General features: G+C 40.2%; 1 protein-coding gene across 1 annotated transcript in view; it reads left to right on the top strand.

The window, feature by feature from the left end:
- Window positions 1–1,855: 1,855 nt before the first annotated feature.
- sesn1 (sestrin 1) overlaps window positions 1,856–19,864 on the top strand; it is a 71,047-nt gene continuing 53,038 nt past the window's right edge. Inside the window, exons 1-2 of the mRNA XM_049589579.1 lie at window positions 1,856–1,944; window positions 4,299–4,618. Coding sequence (XP_049445536.1) covers window positions 4,340–4,618 — 279 coding nt within the window. The 5' untranslated portion in view covers window positions 1,856–1,944; window positions 4,299–4,339. The remainder of the gene's footprint in view (window positions 1,945–4,298; window positions 4,619–19,864) is intronic.

Raw genomic sequence — 19,864 nt, forward strand, 5'->3', positions numbered from 1 at the left:
AAGTCCGGACTTTTTAAATTTCCCTCCTCTTTGCCGCTGTCATCACAGTGGTTCCGCCTGCGCACTGTTTACTCCTCCACATCCCCAATCACAGTGTCCAGACTCCAGACTTTACCACAAATACTTATATCTGATGTAGGATTTGTCAGAGGCAGCACCTGACACTTTGATGTAATTTGAATAAAAGAAAAAAATTAAACTGATCATAAAATGAGCTCACCTAAAAACAATTTGGGCCTACACACACCATTGAGGGACACATTTCAGAAAGATAAAATTAAAATGCTGAAATATAGCCTACAAAATTAATTCAGATTACATGTTCAAAAGGATTTGATACAAACTTACATGCTGAAAAGTTGGATACTTCCCATTAGGATGCTCACAAAAGTGTTTGTTGTCACTTAAGTGCTGTGAATGTTCACTGTGTTCTGGATACACTTACCCTTCAAGAAATACTCAAACCAATCCAAAATCAGCTTTTATGGATTAGAAGTATTTTTGTCTGGTTTGGTTTGAATAATGACTAACTAGTCAACATTAATATTAGGCCTATTTGATTTCCACACAATTTGCTGTAAAAGTAACTAAAGGTCTTATTTTTAGAATGTAAATGTTAGATAGATAGATAGATAGATAGATAGATAGATAGATAGATAGATGGTACTTTATTGATCCCAAACTGGGAAATTATTTTGTTACAGTAGCAAGTAATCAAGCAGTATCTGAACATTAGAATATAGAAATATAAAATATATATAAAAATAAGTAGTACTAAAGTGGAGAATACAATCCCCCAAAGTTGAGGGTTAAATATTTGTCACCCTCAACTTTGGGGGGACTGTTTTCTCACACTGTTAATCTTGTTTCATCACTAACATGGAAAATGTGACCATTTTCCATTAACCACACACACTTCCCCCAAAACACACAGGATGTGACCTCAGCATCTGCAGTGGTAGCTATGGTTTTGATTAACATATGTGATTTAAATAGAACCCCTCTGGGTCTGTGAAATAGGAAGTTGGAATGTGTCATATTATGTGGAGACATGACCAGTTTCTACTAAAAAATATATTGTTTGAACCATTTTTTCTGATCATCGATGAGTTATTTTTGGTTAGTAAAGTGTCTGTAACCAAATAAATCAATCATCACCCAGTAAACATTTGCACAGCAGTATGCAAATAGCCTGCTGCAGCTGAAGGCGACATGTCTGCCGTGTGGTAGGTGTGCTGCATTAAGAGAAAGCACATATTTACTGCAGAATTTAAGATGGCATTTGCTTTGCCTGCAGATTTGTGCTTTTTTATGTAGTTTGGGGCTTTCTGTTTTCTCATTTCACAAAAATCGTTGATGTCCCTAACACAGACATGCATTACATGGCATACAAGAATCCAATGTTAACTTGTTTGAGACAATTTGACATATTGGTATTGATAGTTGTGTGCTCACATTCATTAACAGGCATTGGCCGTTTCAGTGTGTAGTGTGGCAGTTTAATTAAATATAAATTAGGTTAAATACAACAAGAATTAAATGGAAATGTACAGTATCCCCCCCTTTTCCTACTCTTCCTAGAGATCTCTGTTATTTCTGATAAACAAGAAAGGGGGGGGCTGCTTCTCGCGAAATGTATGATGGGCGATGTAGGTCTGTAGTGCTACCCTTCAAAACAAAGAGCGAACGAGGGGAATGCAACTCCCATAAAGCCTTCCCCCGCGTGCTCGGCAGCTCCTCTCCAACTAATCATCTGCCAGAATCCACACGCCACCGCCCTAGAATGCCCACGGACCCCTCTCATTGGCCAGCTCGCGCTGCCAATCAAATGTTTACCCTGAAGTTGTTGCCTCCTCTCGTTTCTACCCAGGGACTAACGTTACTGGTCACTGCTGTGGCAAGACGTCCCGTAGCAGAAGACCTGCACCAAAGAATGTGGATAAAGTGAGTATTTGAGAATGACACTCGTTGTTTTTGGTCCACAGTGACAGGTTCGCGTGTGGGAATGTTGTTTTTGCCGCGGCTGTGTCAGACTTTACTGGTGTCTTTGTTAACGGGCAGCTTGAAAAGCCTTGACACGAAAGGAAGCCAGGGAGAGATTGAATGGACCCACTAACTGACAAGTTGCGTATTTGTTAATTTTCAGTCATGACGTGACTAAAATGTAGATTAAAAGTCATTAACCATCAACCAGCGTGGGTTTATTGTCGTTTGGAAACGCTATGTGGCAGTGACACTTAAACTGCCAGACTATGGGGGCTTGTAACATCAGTAAATACTCTGTACTTTAACCAGGCTCTTTTCTTGGAAGTTGGTAACAGACCAAATATTAGTATTACAGTTTTCAGCATGATGTGGGTTTAAATCTCTGCACTCCTGCCACGGGCTGACAGATACAGGCTTTGATATCAATATTTTAAGAGATCAGATAACTGATAGATGTATCGTCTGATATTTGGTCGGGCTATGTGATGCAAGACACCATGTATATACCATGTATATATGGAGTTTGTCATGCCATTTATACTGTTGTATCTGCCCTATCAGTGTACGGCTGGGCAACATATGATAATGTCAGGGGCGCAGGGGACTGTCCCCTTCAATGTTTAGCACGTGCATTTGTCCCGCACTCTCCTATAAAATCATGAAGTAGCAGAGGACTTTTATTTTGACAAACATAAAGACATTTGCACCATAAATTAATACAGAAAATTCACAAATCGGTGCATAAAAATTCACCAGAATGCAAGATATGAAGTGTGTGTTGCTCCAGATTTTGTGCCAGAGTACCCTCAATTTCATGTGTCCCTGCAATGTTGAAGCAAAACTTATGCCCTTGCCCTCAAAAGCTCTTCATCAATGCTAGGACTGGGAAACCAAAATGAACATAACAATATTTTTGATCAAATACCCTCTCTGATGCGACTTAGTTGTAGGGATGAGTCTGACTATTGTCGTCGTCGTCGTCGTCCCCCCCCCCCCCCGAAAATATTAATACAGTGAGATTTTTTATCAATAACCATCAATAATCTGGATATATAACTACTAAGTGGGTTAAGGCAAGCATTTAAACAAACAGAAAAGTCTGGTAAATTGATGCATTTATATGGTTTTACTGTAATTCAGCCTTTAAAATGATGGGAAAACACCATTTACACCTTATCACGATACGATATCCAAAATCTAAGCTGATATATCATCTCATATCTTGATAACAATAAAATATCTTTATATTGCCCAGCCCTAATTGTAAGTGTTTTGTCTTTTCCTGGTTTTAAAAGCTGCGTTATAGTAAAATAATTTATTTTTTTTAACTTTGCCTTTAATGATTGTTATTTATCAAAAATCTCATTGTCTTAATATTTTGTGAAAGCAACTGTCAGCCCCACAGTACCGTTGCAATATCGATATCAAAATATTTGTTAAAAAATGTTGTGATATTTGACTTTCTCCGTATCATCCAGCCCGTTATGAATGTCATATTGGTGTTCAGTGTTGTGATCAGTGTCATGCATCATTAAGTCTCTGAAGCAATATTGAATTTTCATATGATTTTTGCATCATTGTGATGAAACACCTTTATTAGTCAGGTATTTAACTTGCTGGATTATTTAAAAACTGACATTCCTGTCTGGTTATTTTATCTGTAAACTGTTTATCATGTGTTTTCAAGAAGATGGCCTTCATCACATTGTATATTGCTATTTAAAAATACACAATAGACAGAGGATTTATCTATATTGCTCATCTCTCTTACTGATCAAACATTTTATACAGTTTAAAAATAAACCTGCTCTCCAGTGGACAAAGATTGTAGTTGAAATTGGCTTCACACCTTTGGCATTTTTGCACAGCAATTTCTTGTTACTTATCAGCTGATAATGCTCATGAGACAAGAGATAAGATAAGATAATGCTTTATTGGTCCCAGAGCAGGGAAATATGCACTGTTACAGCATCAAAGGGGAAGGTGCAAAACGAGGAGCAACAGTAAAAAATATAAAGCATATAAAAGTAAAAAAGCCAAATATAATAAGTAGTCAGACTGAATTAGACAGATTGAATTCACATCCGTGTATGTATGAAGGATAGATGTAGTACATACCAGTATATTTGTGATGAGCTAATGTCAGGCAATAGTACTGGCTGACCAATTTGTCAGTTGCAGTGCTGTTTGACACTGAATGATATTATAGGTGCGTGCCCACCCAAGATTTTTCTTGGGATTATTATTGAAAACACTATTAAATATTGCTTTTTATGCTGTGATGTAAAAATACACTGTTTCATGTGTTATAGCCTGTTGTAAGACAGCACAAACGTTAGTCCTACATCAAAAGATGGACGTGCAGGACCAGGAGACTCTGGGAAGATGGGATGGGCTGGGCAGCCGGGATGCCATCTCCAGAACTGAAGCCATGGACAACATCTGCCAGAACGTCATGAGGAAGGTGGAAGTCATCAGGCCCATACCATCGCTGGCCCCGTCACCCCCGGCCTCGGGTAGCCCTCCTAACAGTGACCTGAATAACACCCTGGCTCACCTCCTCATGCTGTCCAAACGGTGTCCCTTTGATGACGTCAGGGAGCGGTGCGTTCGACTCCTGCAGGGCGTCCAGGTAGGAGATTCATACAGCTTATAATGGGAGCCTGGTGAGCTCCTTGTTGTAGGTTGTATTAAGCTGCAGCAGGCTGTCATATGTCCTCCCATACTGGTGCTTATTGTTCTGCTGCCATCTGCTCCTCTCTTCACCTCTTCATAAGCATTGCAAACATTGTGGTTGAATCAGAATGTCGTCGAGGCCCAGTGCATGTTTAGTCAAGTGGATTACATTCATTGACACGATGAGACACCATGAACTCATTAACACTTGAACACTACAAGAGCAAAGGATTTATCAAATCCAGCCCTTCAACCACATCCTCACAGAAGAGCAAGAATTTGTACAAATAATTGAACTCATATGGGTGTAATATTACAAGGAATGGTGCTGCTGGCTGAAGGGAAGACATCACACTGACCAGTGGTCTGTCTCAACCAACTGCTGTCATAAACGTCATATCCTTCTATCAGCTAAAATCACAATGTCAGCACTATCAGTATGCCATGCAGTTTTGGGTGTTATTGCAGATGTGGTGAGGTGCAATTTGGATTCAGGTCACAGCATGTTGCTGATTGTGTATTCATGTTGTTGTCGAATCTTTCTGAACCAACCTGATTGTCTGATCACGACTAACACTCACTTAATGTTGGCACTAAAGCCTTTTGGATTTATTATATTTTTCCACCAAAAATTGTCCTTATTTAGTTGCAGAAAACAGAATATTAGATTTATCCCGGCTTTAGCGTGGTGTTAGCTGCGGCCTGTTCCACTTAATGAGTCCTCTAATGACAAACAAGACTAAGCCCAACAACTTTTGATGGCCTGACATGTTGTTATTCTGAGGAAATAGACTGTTTGGCAGTGGCATTAATTCCTGTTTGTGTGGAAGTGTTTTTTGGAAGATGGAGGAGAGGGGCAGAGAGAGATGAGAGAGGGAGAAAGCTGCTTTGCGGGTTTAGCAGTGCACCACAGTACACACACCGTCTGGTATTTTTGAATTATGCTAAGCTGCATTTGCTTTGGGCTCGCCAAAGGGTGCATTTATGAGCCCAATGTGGCAGCTCATGTCGCTCTGGTCCCACGATGGAAGACCTCCCCCCACTGAACAACACACACACACCTTTCTCACATTGTCAGGAATGGAAGGGGGTAAGGAAGGGGGGTCTCGGACTCAGACAGACCTCTAATTCCAGCAGATCCGCTGATTAAAGAGAAAATCTTTGAAAGCACAGACAGTCCTTTCCTCATGGCAACCCCCCTCCTTCAGAAGAGGAAGGCCTCCTGCTTGGTGAGAATAATGTCTCTTAATACCCCCATGGCTTGCAAAAATTTAGCCTGGAACAAATTTCTGCAAGTTTATTGCTCTAGTGTGCATCCCCACAGTTTATTTTGTCATCTGTGAAAGCAAATCCAATATTTTTATTTTTTTTTTTATAAAGTAGGAGTGCCCTCATCCATGGGTATGTTGTGGCATGAAAACACCAAAGTCCAGACACTCATAGGCGGTTAATTATAAAAAAGCCTTTAATAATATGGGCTAGTACATTAAAGGGGACCTATTATGCTAATTTTCAGGGTTTTACTTGTATCTCGGGTTTCTACTGGAACATGTTTACATGATTTAATGATAAAAAAAACCACTTAATTTTTCTCATACTGTCTGTGCTGGAACACCTGTATTTACCGTCTTTCTGAAATGCTCTGTTTTAGCACCTGTCTCTTTAAGCCCCCCCCCTCCTTGAAAATGCCCAGTCTGCTCTGATTGGTCAGCGTTTACAGGTGTGTCTCATCTGCTCTCTCTCTGTCACCGTTGCCCACCGTAGCGAGTGAGATGAATCTGCTGCTCGCAGACAGACTGATAGCTGATCAAATGATAAAGATCAAAAAAGATAAACACACATACACAGTGGGATGATTGTGATTTAAACAGCTATCTGTGCAGATGACTTTGTACTAAACAGCGACAGAAATAGACTTGGACTGTAAAAAACCCCCCAAAAAAAAGGGGTCTCTAGTTACCACGGTGATGACTGTAACCTTTTGCCGAAGTCTAAATTGAAAATGTGGCATGACTGTTTAATTTCTGTTGAGCAACAGTTGTCAAAACTGTGGAGTGTCAAGCATAAATCAGCTTTAATAGAGAAAAGCGGCACATTCTACCATAAAATTTCACCACTAAAAGCTTCTTAATCAAAATCTTCATAACCAGTCAGGGAAAAATTAACAACATTGGCAACCATGATTACTTGTTTCTCCTACATTATCATGTAGCTACATGTACATTAGCTGTGTACTTGCAGCTAGAGAATGACTGTTACAGAGAATTGTTCTCTTTTTACCCTAAAATAAATCCCAATTAAAAGCTTTTAAACCAAAATTTTAAAAACTGGACATTTTCCTCCCGACTTAAGTTTCAAAATTGGGAAGAAAATAACAGCCTCAGCAACAAAGATTAGCTTTCCCGTTTCCTTGACGTTAGCATGTAGCTACATCTAGCAGTGGAGGTTACCTAATATTAACACTTGCAGAAGTATACCTGGAGCAGATGACAATATATAAAGAAATCCGTCATGAAAATTAGTTTGTTTAATCCATAAACAAAGTTTAAAAAACAAGAGTGGTTTTATGGGTGTTTTGTGTACTAGACTATTTCCTGGCCTGATGCAGTAACTTCCTGAAGTGTCTACTGGTTGCCATGAAATCTTGTGGTGAGAGCAAGGTATCAGGACTTCACCTTACACCTTACTTTTTTAAAAAATGTTTTAGTTTTCTTTTGGATAGAGCAAGGCTAGCTGTTTCTTTCTTTTTAAGCCTTTGTGCTAAGCTAAGCTAACAGGCAGCTGGTTTTAGCCTTATATCAATGGACAGTTATATGAGTGGATTTAATCTTCTCATCTAACTCTTGGCAAGACAGCAAATAAGTGTATTTCCCAACATGTCAAACAGTTGTGACAAACTATTAAAACAAGTGTGCTAACACGTGCGCATGGACTTGGATATTTTATCCTTCGCTCTACACAGGAGCAAGGGCATATCATTCTTGTTCTAGATCCAGTTATAGTTGAGGACTCCTATATATATTATGATATGATAGAGATTCAGAAACGTCTCTCCCTCTCTGGTCCCAGCAGTTACCTCACTTGCCTTTCATACTATCTGAGTCATTGCTTTTTTTCAGGCACCCTGTGAATATGCAGTTCAAGCTGTGTTCACAGTTAAAGGAATGGGCCTCAGTGTTTGCTGTGTAATGTTGCCCCAATATTTCTGTGGTAAGGGTTACGGGGTCACAGCTCAAAATAGGGCTCTGTGTGCGCTTGCCAGGGAGGGGTTGGGTTCCCATAAGCTGTCCTTCTGTGAGGATCTGCTGGAGTGAATGCAAGAGGGTCAAAATCACTTACCTGGGCAATTCTGCATGTGGTCAACGTGCACGGACACAGTCAGAGGGTCATCGCGGATCTCGTCAAGGTGGTTGACCTCGCTGAGCTTTATTGATCTAATGCATATAGGAGCACAGGATAACGATGGGTGAAGACAAATGCACACACATGCCAAAAGAGACAATAGTAAGTGTTTGTTCTGAGTCTATGAAAGGAGTGGGCAGAGTCCATCGTCCCTCTCTCTCTCCGGTCACCATGTTCCCTTGCTGGATGAAAGGCGCCCAGTCTTGGGCTGCTGGACAGAGACAGAGAGGGGTTTCTTTGTGTTATGTAATTACTCCATTGTGTTAGCCCTCTACCCTAACTTGAATTAAGAGCCACTCTCAAAAGATCAACCTGTTCTTGTGATGCGGGCAGATTCCAGAGACTTTGTCCACATCTACAGCCGACAGAGATGAAATTATGTACTAAGAATGTACGGTAAATACCAAATGGACTTAGTGTCTCTTTAAATTTGATTCAGTCCACCTCTGAGTACATATGGTGAACAGGCTGTCCAGTCCATTTTACGTCTTTTTTCCACTACTTAATCTCAGTTTCATCACAAGAATGCAGAATTTTTTATTCATTTTCTAACCAGGAAAAGCCCCTTTGAGATTAAAAATCAGCAGCAGATTAAACATAGTTGCAGACAAACAACATGTAACAGTTACAGACACTTTGCAAACAGACAGCAAGAGTAATTTAGATGGAAGCTTTCACCATTTCTCAGACAGATAAAATTACTTAAGAAGAAAGTTAAGAATAAAATGAGCATCTTATTTTGTTGGTATTGCAGCTTGTTCTACACCCAAGCCTTTTTTATTCTAATATCCTAATGCACAGTTACCGGTAAGTATCGTACAGTGGTGCATACCCCCAGTTTGTGCCTCTCATATATTATCATAACATTCACAGAGCTAAGCGTTTGTTTTTCTGAAAGATAAATCCCTGGCAATCTTTCAATAATCCAGCAGATTGTTTAACAACATTAACTGCATTTTTGAAAGTATTTCCAGAATCCTCAAAGATTCCTTTGTCCATGAGGATAAAAGAAAATCTGTTCACTGTGCAGTAAAGATGATTTTTACTCCTTTTCCCAAGCTTTGACTTTAAGTTGTCTCTAATGTTTCCTAATGCAAACAAACATGGTAACTGATTTGTTTAATGTGTATGATTTGACAGGCCATTTGCTGGTCCTTAAAACATCTTTTTTTTTTTTTTTTATAAATATTAGGCCTTAAAACTCAATAAAAAGTCAAGATTTTAAAATAGTCAGGTCCTAATTGCCACAAACATTTTTATCTACTTTCATTCATCTATCCTTTTCTTTCTTTCTTTCTTTTTTTCAAAATGAGTCCACATTTTGGATGTTACAGATCTTTAAACCTACCACTGAACCTAATACAGTCTTTTACTTTATGCTTGTACTTACCTTTTGGCAAAATGGAGATTAACCTCATTCTAATAACCACATTCCTACATAAATTGTACCTCTGCAGGGGACCACATATAATGCTTGCTTGTACAAGGTAACCTCATACAATGCGGCGAACGTAACATAAAGTTACACAGTTAATGTAAAGTGACAAAGGTTAGGTTTAGGAAAAGAAACATTAGCTGTGTCTCAATTCAGCCTTCGAAGGCCGCATTTGAAGACCGATTATGTCACATCGGTGTGACCAAGGCTGTTCCATTTCAAAGGCTCCTTCAAATGTGACTGAGTAATGCAGTGAGTAATGCAATGAGTAATTCTTTCCCAGAATTTGGAGAATGCAACGGATGAATCCTTCGTGGCCCAGCCTATCTCAAGATGCACTGCATGCCAGAGACGATTATATATTAAGTTAAGCTAACTAACAGTTGTTAACTAGCCATGGTTAACTGTTGTAAACATTACTATTAGCTAAAAGCCCACAGCTTAAACAATTTTAATTTAATAAGTTTACCTGAAAACAGTCTTCCATCAGCCTGAAATACATCAAGCAGGAGGCAGTGAAACCTCTCCTCAAGTATTAAATTAGAAATATATACATATATAACAACAATTTATGGGTCCATGACTCAGGGTTAACTAACTTACTAGCTTACTCCTTCTTTTGTCAAGTGCAGCTGGTTGCAGGGTAACAGGAATGCTGGGTAAGGGGCCAGACCAACTGATGATGCAACCAGGAAATCCTCTGCAGACCAGACCGTCCCATTTCGGAGACTGTTTTGTTTGGCTGATGTGGTCTTAAAAGAAAGTGGCCAACATCGACCACGTAGGCTGCGTCCTTCGAAGGCTGCAGCCCCTGAATTGAGACACCGCTATGGAGACAATGTACTATAAAATAACTCAGAGTTCACACGATTCTGAACATGTTCTCCTGGGGAATGTCCTTTATTTTTACGTGTAATGCTTGAATAAAAAAAAAAAAAAGATCTATCCAAAAATCATTATTAAAGTTGGTAGAAAATATCTTGACAAGGTCCTAAAAAACATTAAATTTAAGAGCCTAATACCTGAAGATACCCTGTGTGAACCAAAGTTAAAATCTTAATTATCAGATGTAGTTATGCTCATTTATTTTATTTCCCATGATTTCATAGTTTCATACGTAACACTGCATTTATATTTTTCTGGCTTCTCTTTCTACAAAATGAGCAACCATCTCGTTTGGGTTTAGTAATGTGGCTAGAAGATGCAACTTGGTAGACGGGTTAAAAATCTTTTCTACTGTGCAGCAGACAGAATATGTTTTGACCCAGATCTTGCAGCTTTCACTGCTTAAAAGAGGCGAGAGATTAATTTTTCAGAGACGACAGTCATGGTATAGATTTTAGCTAACTTGCTTTTCTCTGATGAAAGCACAGGCTGTTGATGTTCCAAGCTTCTGCCGCTCCTAATTTTTTACACATACTTATTTAGCTAATTATGGATATTTAGGATGACTCAGCAGCCCCTGTAATAAACACTTATGTGTGATTAATTAAGTGAAATGGCTTCCTGGATCTGGCCTCCTCCCAGAATAACCCAGAACACATTTCGGTCTCCATGTGGAAAGCTTGGGAGTGTCTCTCCAGGCTCGGAGATGACTTTAGATATTGATCACGGTGCCTTTTCAGGATCGATTCATTCATGGAAGGTACATAGGATACCTGTGCACTGCTTTTAAATCGGTGTGTCAAGACTGAAATATGAATGCTCAGACAATTACTGTCATAAAACATGGTGCTCATGTGCAGTTTTAGCAGCAGCTGCACAGTCAGACATCCTGGTGAGAAATCCTCATTTGCATTGGCCCTTAAATGTTTCATCCATATTTATGCTGTCTTCCCTCCTCTCTCTGATGGTTTGAGGTTAGTGTTGTGTGGTAGTTTGTGCAGAGGTTTAATTCTTCGAGACATTGTGGCATGATTTGTGATTGGTTGCAGATTCTGTTTGGTTTTGGTGAGCTTGTTGTCTGTAAGCATGTCTCAAAGGTGGCGTGCGTGTGGTGAGGCTGTATAAACAAACTGGACGTGTCAACCTTGACAGACAGGAGTGTGGGAAAATACAACATTGTTTTTCAGAGCAGGCAGAGTCAGAGTCCAGTCAAAGCTGAAACATTGATTCAGAGTTGTTAAAATGTTTGCCCACCATCACAGTGATAAGAATCTCTCTCCTATTTCTATGCTTTTGTGCATTATGTGTGTGCATGTACCCGCCTGTGTCTTTGTGAGTGTACCGCATGTGTCAGCGTGTTTGTGTACATGCCTCCAGTCCCCTCCGGGTTTCCTCTGCTTACTCTGTAAACAGAGTGAGGACCCATGGAGAGAAAGCCTTGTGGTCTGGACAGATCTGTTGGATTATGGGCAATCTCAGCTCGAACCAGGTCAGACAAATTGCATGTTGGGGGGGGGGGAGAAAGCAGCAGCAGCAGCAGCAGCAGCAGCAGGCAGTGACCTTTGGCACAGTAACTTTACAGTGCTCTGTGGATATGAAGGATGTGATAGAGAAATAAAGCTGTGGATTTTCAGCTGCCAGCCAGCTGGGCATAGTGATGGGACATTGGTGATATGAGCTGGGGTGTGTGCAATGAGTGTGTGTCTGTATAAAGTCTGCGGGATGGTCAATCTAACCAAGCTACATGAAGCTTAATGTTGCAATCACACTATGGCCACTTGAGTCTTCTCTACGCTCCTTCCAGCCTCTTGTAATACGATTGTTTTGCAGCCCTGGTGATGCTTATTTTGGCAGTGATAGCTGTACAATGATGTGGCTCTTCTGTGATGCATTTAAGATTCTTTTTGTTGCTTTTCAATTTTTTTTTGTGTGATTAGGAAAGAGCAGAGGAGGTGAACGGCGTTTTACTCTACTCCGTTGCTCCTGCAGCTTGTTCAAAAATGTAATTTTTGTCATTACAGAAATGAAAAAAGTTACGAGGGGCTACCAGTATGGGTTCAAATGTGATCAGTAACCCATCCTTGGCCTACAATAATTCACTGTGTCATCAAATTAAAATAGTAATAATAAAAGTAATAGTTTTTCGACTTGTGCCCCAAATGTTGAACAAATGAATAAAACCCAAAGTGAGTGGCATTCTCAATGTAGAATATAAATTTAAAGCCATTAAAAATATATACAATCTATAAAAGATACACTTTTGGTTATTAAGTGTGTCTAGTTCACTGCACTTTGAAATAAACTCCAAGAATCTGAGGATTTATACAATACCTTGACTTTCCAGTTCCAAGTGCCTTTTTTGCAGAGATATTAGAGACCATTTCTAACATGCTAGGAGAGCATACTAACACACAAGCCCCCACTTTGATCCTACCACACAGACAGACCCCCACCTTCCAGTCAGTGTAGCTTGCTGCTGGCTGTAGACTCTCGAAGACTAGTGAGAGGGGGGGGCATGTGGGAAGTGTGCAACTAGGTCACTGTCAATCCTGTTGTAAGCCTGAATAAATGATTTAAAAAAGCACCATTTTCTGTTTAACTCATTGTTACAAATGCATTAAAAAATCTTGGAAACATTTTTTCTGTAGAAAGAAAAAGAAGAATCTGTAATTTGTTCTGTACAGTAAGCGTTGTCAGTCTTTGCTGTTCTACTAAAACATGTAAAGGCTGTGTTATCCTGGCACTGAGAAAGGGATGGGCTAGTGCTGGGCATGGGCTTTTGCAGAGACTAAGCAGTCGTCATGGTACCAGTGGCATGAGGTGCAGTGATGGGGTGGGTTGGTTGACACTTGGGGGTGGGGGGTGCTGGCTCGTCTGCGATTATTTCTGGCAGTGCTATTCAGGAATTGAGAGGGAGGCAAATGGAAGAGTGGGTGAAGACAGTGGAAATGTGGCAAAACATGATGTCTTCGCACCAGAGGTTGAACAAGGGACAGGGAAAAGTAACAGCCGTTGAATAGATGTAGCTCTGAGAGAGGCAAAAGGGTGAAAACGAAGGAGGATTCAGTCTGTATTTGGTCAACAACCTCCAGTGGAAAACTACTAGCACCCCAGTCTATGAGCCCTGTGCTCCAGAGCCTGAAAGATTTCAATAATAATGTCTATCCGGTCCAAAACCAAAACCCACCTGTTGTAGCTTTACATGTCTATAAATCTATAGAAAAGCTCAAATAGATACTAATTTTCCTAGAAATTAGTTGATTACCAAGTCACTGTCACTCGAGCCCACATCCTTGCAATCCTCCCTGGCTTGCAGTTGTCTCCCGTCTTCTCAAGCATACATTGAAATGCAAAGCTTGTCTCAACCACACACCCCAAGACTGTGGGGGGAGGAGGAGGAGGAGGAGGAGGAGGCAAGGCGGCGGACAACAGTAACAGTCCTGCAGCAGGAGGTGGGAAAGGAATAACAAACTCTTTGAAGGGGAGAAACACACACAGGAAAAGCACATAGATAAAAGAGTTACAGGCCCAGGCTATCAGTTCAGTGTGTGAAAATAATAATCGGCATCTTTCTGCTCTGAATTCATGTTTCAACTTCAGGTAGAGCAGGATTTACTGTGTTGCTCCTATCAGGAGATTCGGTAATAGAGATGGGATGCTCACATGGTGCTGTTCAATAAACAAGCCTCTCGCCCGCGCTCTCTCTTTCATTGCCATAATGTGATATTTATAACCTGCATATGGAATTAAAGTTCACAAATTATTTATAAAGTAAAGCCTTCTGTTGCTTCATTAGCTCCTATTTTTATTTCTTCTCCCAGCACGTCTCTCACAAGAACTCTTCTTTCTGTTGGTTTTATGTTGTCAGTAGAAACTGGAGCTCATGAACCTGCAGCACACATAAGTCACTCTGGGCAAGCGCCTAAATGTCAAAGAAATCATGTTGGTTTTGCAGTTTAACACCTGTCCTAAACAGGTTCATCCACAGGGGCAACTGTTTCAGCTCCGTTGGCTCCTCTTCACAGTGGACATGTAGATGTCTCATAGCATAAAAACGGAGTAATGACAGGAGTAATGATAACAGAACTGATGGCTGAATTCTCCACTTGTTTGACATGGTTTACTGGGACACTTTAATCGAACCAAGTCATTGTTAATGTCGGTAGTAATGTGTGCTTTTCCTGTTATGACAAGTCCAAGGCCCAATCCCACTTCTTATTTTTACCCCAGCCCCATGTTTTAGAGTGAAATCTTTCACTATAAAATGGGACAACCCTTCAAGACCCTGATGTGTTATTAGTATCTTCATCGATGGCGTTTATGTAAACAGACCTGACAATGCAACATTAGCTCACTAACTAGCCATCAAAACATCAGCATACAACTAGCTTTTATTTTATGTTATGCTTTAATAAAGAAAGGGTCCAAAACACACCGAAAGGACATTACACTGAGAGAATATCGCAATAATCATAATTTCTAAATCTTTATATGAAGAAAATACATTTGTGGGTTTCGTTTGGTGCTTGTTCAACCATCTTGTCTCACAAGACTCTGTTTGGGGTATGCATCTACAAAAACCTCCACTTTAGAGGGCCATGGAGCCGTAACACTTCGCCCTACCCCTCTATCTGAAGAATCAAGACACCCTACACTTAGATATGAATGCGAAAAAACAAAGAGGTAGGACTAATTGATAGGGGCAAGGGGTGTTGGAAGATTGAGTCCAAATATCTGCTGTGAAAAAGGCCCATTATCTAATTGGAAATTGACATGAAGACTGGATCCAAATGTCATGTATATTTTAAAGGCACTAGCTTCTATTGAAGATGGACTGATAATTGATAACATTTTGCAGGTGCTTTCCTTATGTTTAAGGTATTATATAGGCTTGCACCTCCCAGACTTAGATAGTTGCTAGTGCAGAAGGATATTAGCAGCAGATCACAAAGGTCAACCACCAGAGGGTGACTGTGCTGTACAGTACAGACGTAGGAAGTTTGGGTCAGAGCCACCCACTACTGGAATATTCTTCCTATTAAATTAAGAGAAAGTGCTAATCACCTACCATTTAAACATAAACTAATGAGATGGCTTAATGCAAGACTTGCAGTCATGAGTAATTACACAACTTCATCTCTGAGATAACATGCTTTAATTGTTTTTGCATATATCTGCTGCTTTTGTAATATATTGTTTTAGTGTATTTTAATGTATTTTATCATAACGTGTTGCATTGTATCATGCCGTAGTGCTTGCTTAAGCATTATGTCGATTGTATGTCAAAGTAGACCAAATTTTAGTAACCTGCCCAGGGACTTCAGACAAAAATGAGCTCATTAGCAACTCTGGAACATTTGCATTGAAGTGGAAACTGAAAGGTTAATTATTGTGCTCTGTGGCAGACGGAATCCACACTGCAACTATAACAACAACGACCGTGGCGAACAATATAATTGACATAACTTTCAGAGCGATTTGATGGACGAGAGAAACACTGACAGCTAATCAAAATCCATGCAAATCTTTTGGCACCACTGTTAAGGAAACATTATCGTTCACCATCGTTAATAGTTATTGCTCTCGTTCTTGGTGTGGTTGGCTCTTTATTATCCAGCTTCCATAATCCAGATGAGAGAAGAGAGGAGGTGATAGCCTTCAGTTATTATCGTGCACTCAAAAATAAGCTTTAAGGCATAAGTGTAGATTTTGGGGTGGATGCAGTTGACACGTTCCCCTCAGTATTTGAAAATAGCACAGGACTTTTATTTTCCAAAATGAAAGACATTTTAAAGACAAACTGGTGCATAAAAATCACCAGAATGCAGGAAATTAAGTGTCTGATGCTCAAAATTTTCTGTCAGTAGACCCCCAAACCCTCATTTCATATGTCCCCCCTTTAGCGTTCAAATGCAACCTATGCCCTTGCTCAAAAGGCACCAGTATACTCCAACCGATATACCCGTGTCTGAAACCTCCTCCCCTCCACACAAATAAAGTCAAGTCAAATATAACACTAATTATTATGAAGTAAGTAAGTAAGTAAAACAAACATGATTGTTTGTTGGATTTATGCATTAAAAATACACACATAAATATCTTTGGTTTGACGTTATTGTGCCCCCCATGTCTGAAACAAAACCTACGCCTTTGTACGTTTCTGTAGGCTTTCTGATATCCTGAGGGAGTACACACACACACACACACACACACAAAACCCAACAAAAATAAATCTTGCTGATATAGAAGTGGCTGCATATCGCCCCACTTGCCTCATACACTCTGGTCTCGGACACTTTCATCTATTGACTTGTATGCCATCTGTTCAGGATTAATTTGATCGAATTCATAAATGAATGATGAAGGTTATTGTCCAGTGGTGGCAGTATTTGGAAAAAAAATCAATACATGCCTTTTATCCTCCACCCTCTCACTCTTTAATGCTTGGCTTTTTACTTGATGAAAAAGAATCGCCCATTGAGTGGTTTCATCATTCACACAACGCACTGAGGTGCTGAAGCTGCTGCAGTTCAGTCTTGTGGACACAGGATGGCGCTCTGTACCAGCCAGTCACCTGCTTGTGCACCCTCTTCTCAAGTTGCTGGATGGGAATTTTCCATGCACCGGGCTGAATGCATGCAATGCTGCGCATGATTTTAATTTTTTCCTTTTGCCCTGGTCACTGGGCGTTCATCCAGCATGTGTGTGTTTGTGTGTGTGTGTGACTTTTTCTATGTGCTAATGTCTGTCTATGTGTGTGCGCTGATCTGTCTGCCTTTGAGTGTGAGTGTGTGTGTTGTGTGTTTACAGGTCTTGAGAGATTTATAGCAGTGAGCATGCAGGATTTAGAGGCATCTGCGGATCAGGTCACAAAGCATGAATAGCCCTGTGGCTGCGGTCCAGGCCTCAGTCTGAGGGAGCCCCTATTAGGATACAAACCACACAGGCTCAACACCAGGCTTAACCAGCTGGAATACACAAACAAAATATTAGGGACACTCGCTCCTGTGCTGATCAGGGAATATTGTGTAGCCACTGAAATTTAGTTAAATCAGAATCCAGGTGAAAAGCAGTAATTCTTTATTGATTTAGTTTTCTGTCTGCTTTTGACTTGAGCAGGAGATGCTGCTGAACATCAGTAGCTACTTTTAGTCATTCATCATGCAAAAATGCGAAACATTTACTGATTTTAGCTAATTTTCTCTTGCTCTATTCATTTTTGGACCATTTATTGGACAAAATAATCAATTAGAAGGCCTCACTTCAAGGTCTGGGAAGTTTTGTGGGATATGTTTCATTGTTTTGACATTTTTTAGACCAAATTATTCATTAATTTAACCCAAGAAATGTTAAGAGATCTGAGTGTTGCACCCCTAAACATCTTAGATTTAAGGGGTTTTGAGACTAGGACTGTCGTAATGGGTGTTACACCAGAAATAATGAGGCATAATGCAAAAATCAAGATGTATTTACTTTTATTTTTCTCCTTATTTTCTGTGCCAGCCAGTATATTTGATTGTGTTGGCTTCTCTGTCAGTTTAAAAGCCCCTTACAGCTTTTGTGGGCAATTCGTTGACAGGACAATTAAACGTTGCTACCCTCGCAAGTCGGTACCAGAATTACTAGTTGGTTTAACATATTAAGATACCCAGAGGAAAACTAGAAGAGTTTGTGCGACTGGTACAAGTCCGCAGCTTTCCGCAGGGGTTCGCCTCAAATGGTATGCTCAAGCCTCACATGCACTCGTACAGTCTGGATGTCTTTTTGCTAGGCTAAATGAGAGAGGTGTCTTTGGGCACATGGTAGATCCCAACAAGCCTGGACATATATACGTGTGTGTCAGTTTGCATGCACACTTATGCATGAGAGAGCTACTGCGTGAGTGTGTGTTTTTGAATAGAGATGAGTCACAAAGTTAAATACACAATAAATTGTTGTTTGTTAACTTTTATTTAGTGAGTTGCCATCATGTTTTGTAGGATAATATGTAATATTTATAATAAACGGTGTCACATTTCAGCAGCATTTAACTTCAGATTTGGTTATTGAACATGTGATTAAATGGCTCTTATATACACAGTATTGTATAGACAAATGTTTGACCTTGATTAAATTGTGCTGAATTTGGACTTTTTTTCCATTTGGCAAGTCTAAGTTCAAACTCCCTAGCACACACACAGTGCTCACAAGGGCTTGCTCACCCCTGTGCACCTCATCCACTTCTGCAAAGACCCCACATTTTGAGACATGAATTTAGCTGCGATCAGCACCTGATGGATCGTTTCCCGTTACAGGCGTTGTGTGGTGCTGCTCGCCGAAATGGTGTTGCTTCAGTTTACGCAGTGCCATGTTGGCTTAGTCCTGGCTATGATGTTGTTTCAGCGTGTGTGGTATTGTTTCAGGCTCAGTGTGGAGTGTTGGAGTGGTATTGTGCTCTCTTCTCGGGGGTATTGTCCTGATCTGATGTATATGTGCTTGTTTATGTTACAGGCCAGTTTGTCAGGACGGTGACAGTTTCACACTACGGGACCTCCGTGTTCCCACAGTCGTTCACCTCTGACCTCAGCTCTTTTGCTCTAAAACCAGGCCGAAGTGTGAGTGCTTGTGCGTGTGTGTGTGTGTGTGTGTGTGTGGTAGAGTGCTGGAGGGAGAGAGCGTGTGTGATTGACATGCAGTGTTTGTTAAAAGTGCTTCACTGTGTTTGCTTAGGGCAGGAAAACACACTCCATCACACTGACCAGTGTGTCTGCACTAAATCTGGACATGCACCATCATGTTGGAGGTTATCTGGTGTCACACACATACACATAATTACAAAAACATATATACAGTATAGTCAGACAGGTTGAGATGCAACTGTGACTGAGAGGTTCAAGTGCCAGCTCTCGTTTTTAAGTGTATGTAGATTATATCCAAAGTCAGTATCATGTTTTCAGGATGTCTGTCCAGCTGCATTGTCCCAACACTGGCTAGAACAGGTATACGATATAATAGCATACACTTTATTACTACTATAAATATGCATTGTTCATTGTCATTATCAATCATTCAAAATGACATATCATGTTATAACAAAGGTTAACCTTCACGTTGATAGCCACCATAAATAAGCTATATTTGCCATGCTCACCTTAATGGTATTTATGATAGTAGGTTACAGCCAGCTGTCACGAAGCATCTTGTTTTGTAAGTGTAACCAGATACTGTGCCAAAATACTTCTGATGATATTGATCTACCACACCAGCCACCCAGACACTTAAAGGATAAGAGGTTAATTGTCGGCTGACAGAAGAGTGTCTGGGTGATACTGAAAGGACATTTTTGACCACATTTTATGATGAATTAAGGAAATATTAAAATTAAATGGCATTTCAAGAAAGTTATTATAAATGTGGACATAGTCACCAAATGGTTAGAAGCATTCATTGCTCATTTCATTTCAACAGTTGAAGAAGCAAAAAAGAAGAAATGTAATAGAA

The sequence above is a fragment of the Epinephelus fuscoguttatus genome, linkage group LG11, assembly GCF_011397635.1.
Source record: "Epinephelus fuscoguttatus linkage group LG11, E.fuscoguttatus.final_Chr_v1".
Taxonomy (NCBI): domain Eukaryota; kingdom Metazoa; phylum Chordata; class Actinopteri; order Perciformes; family Serranidae; genus Epinephelus; species Epinephelus fuscoguttatus.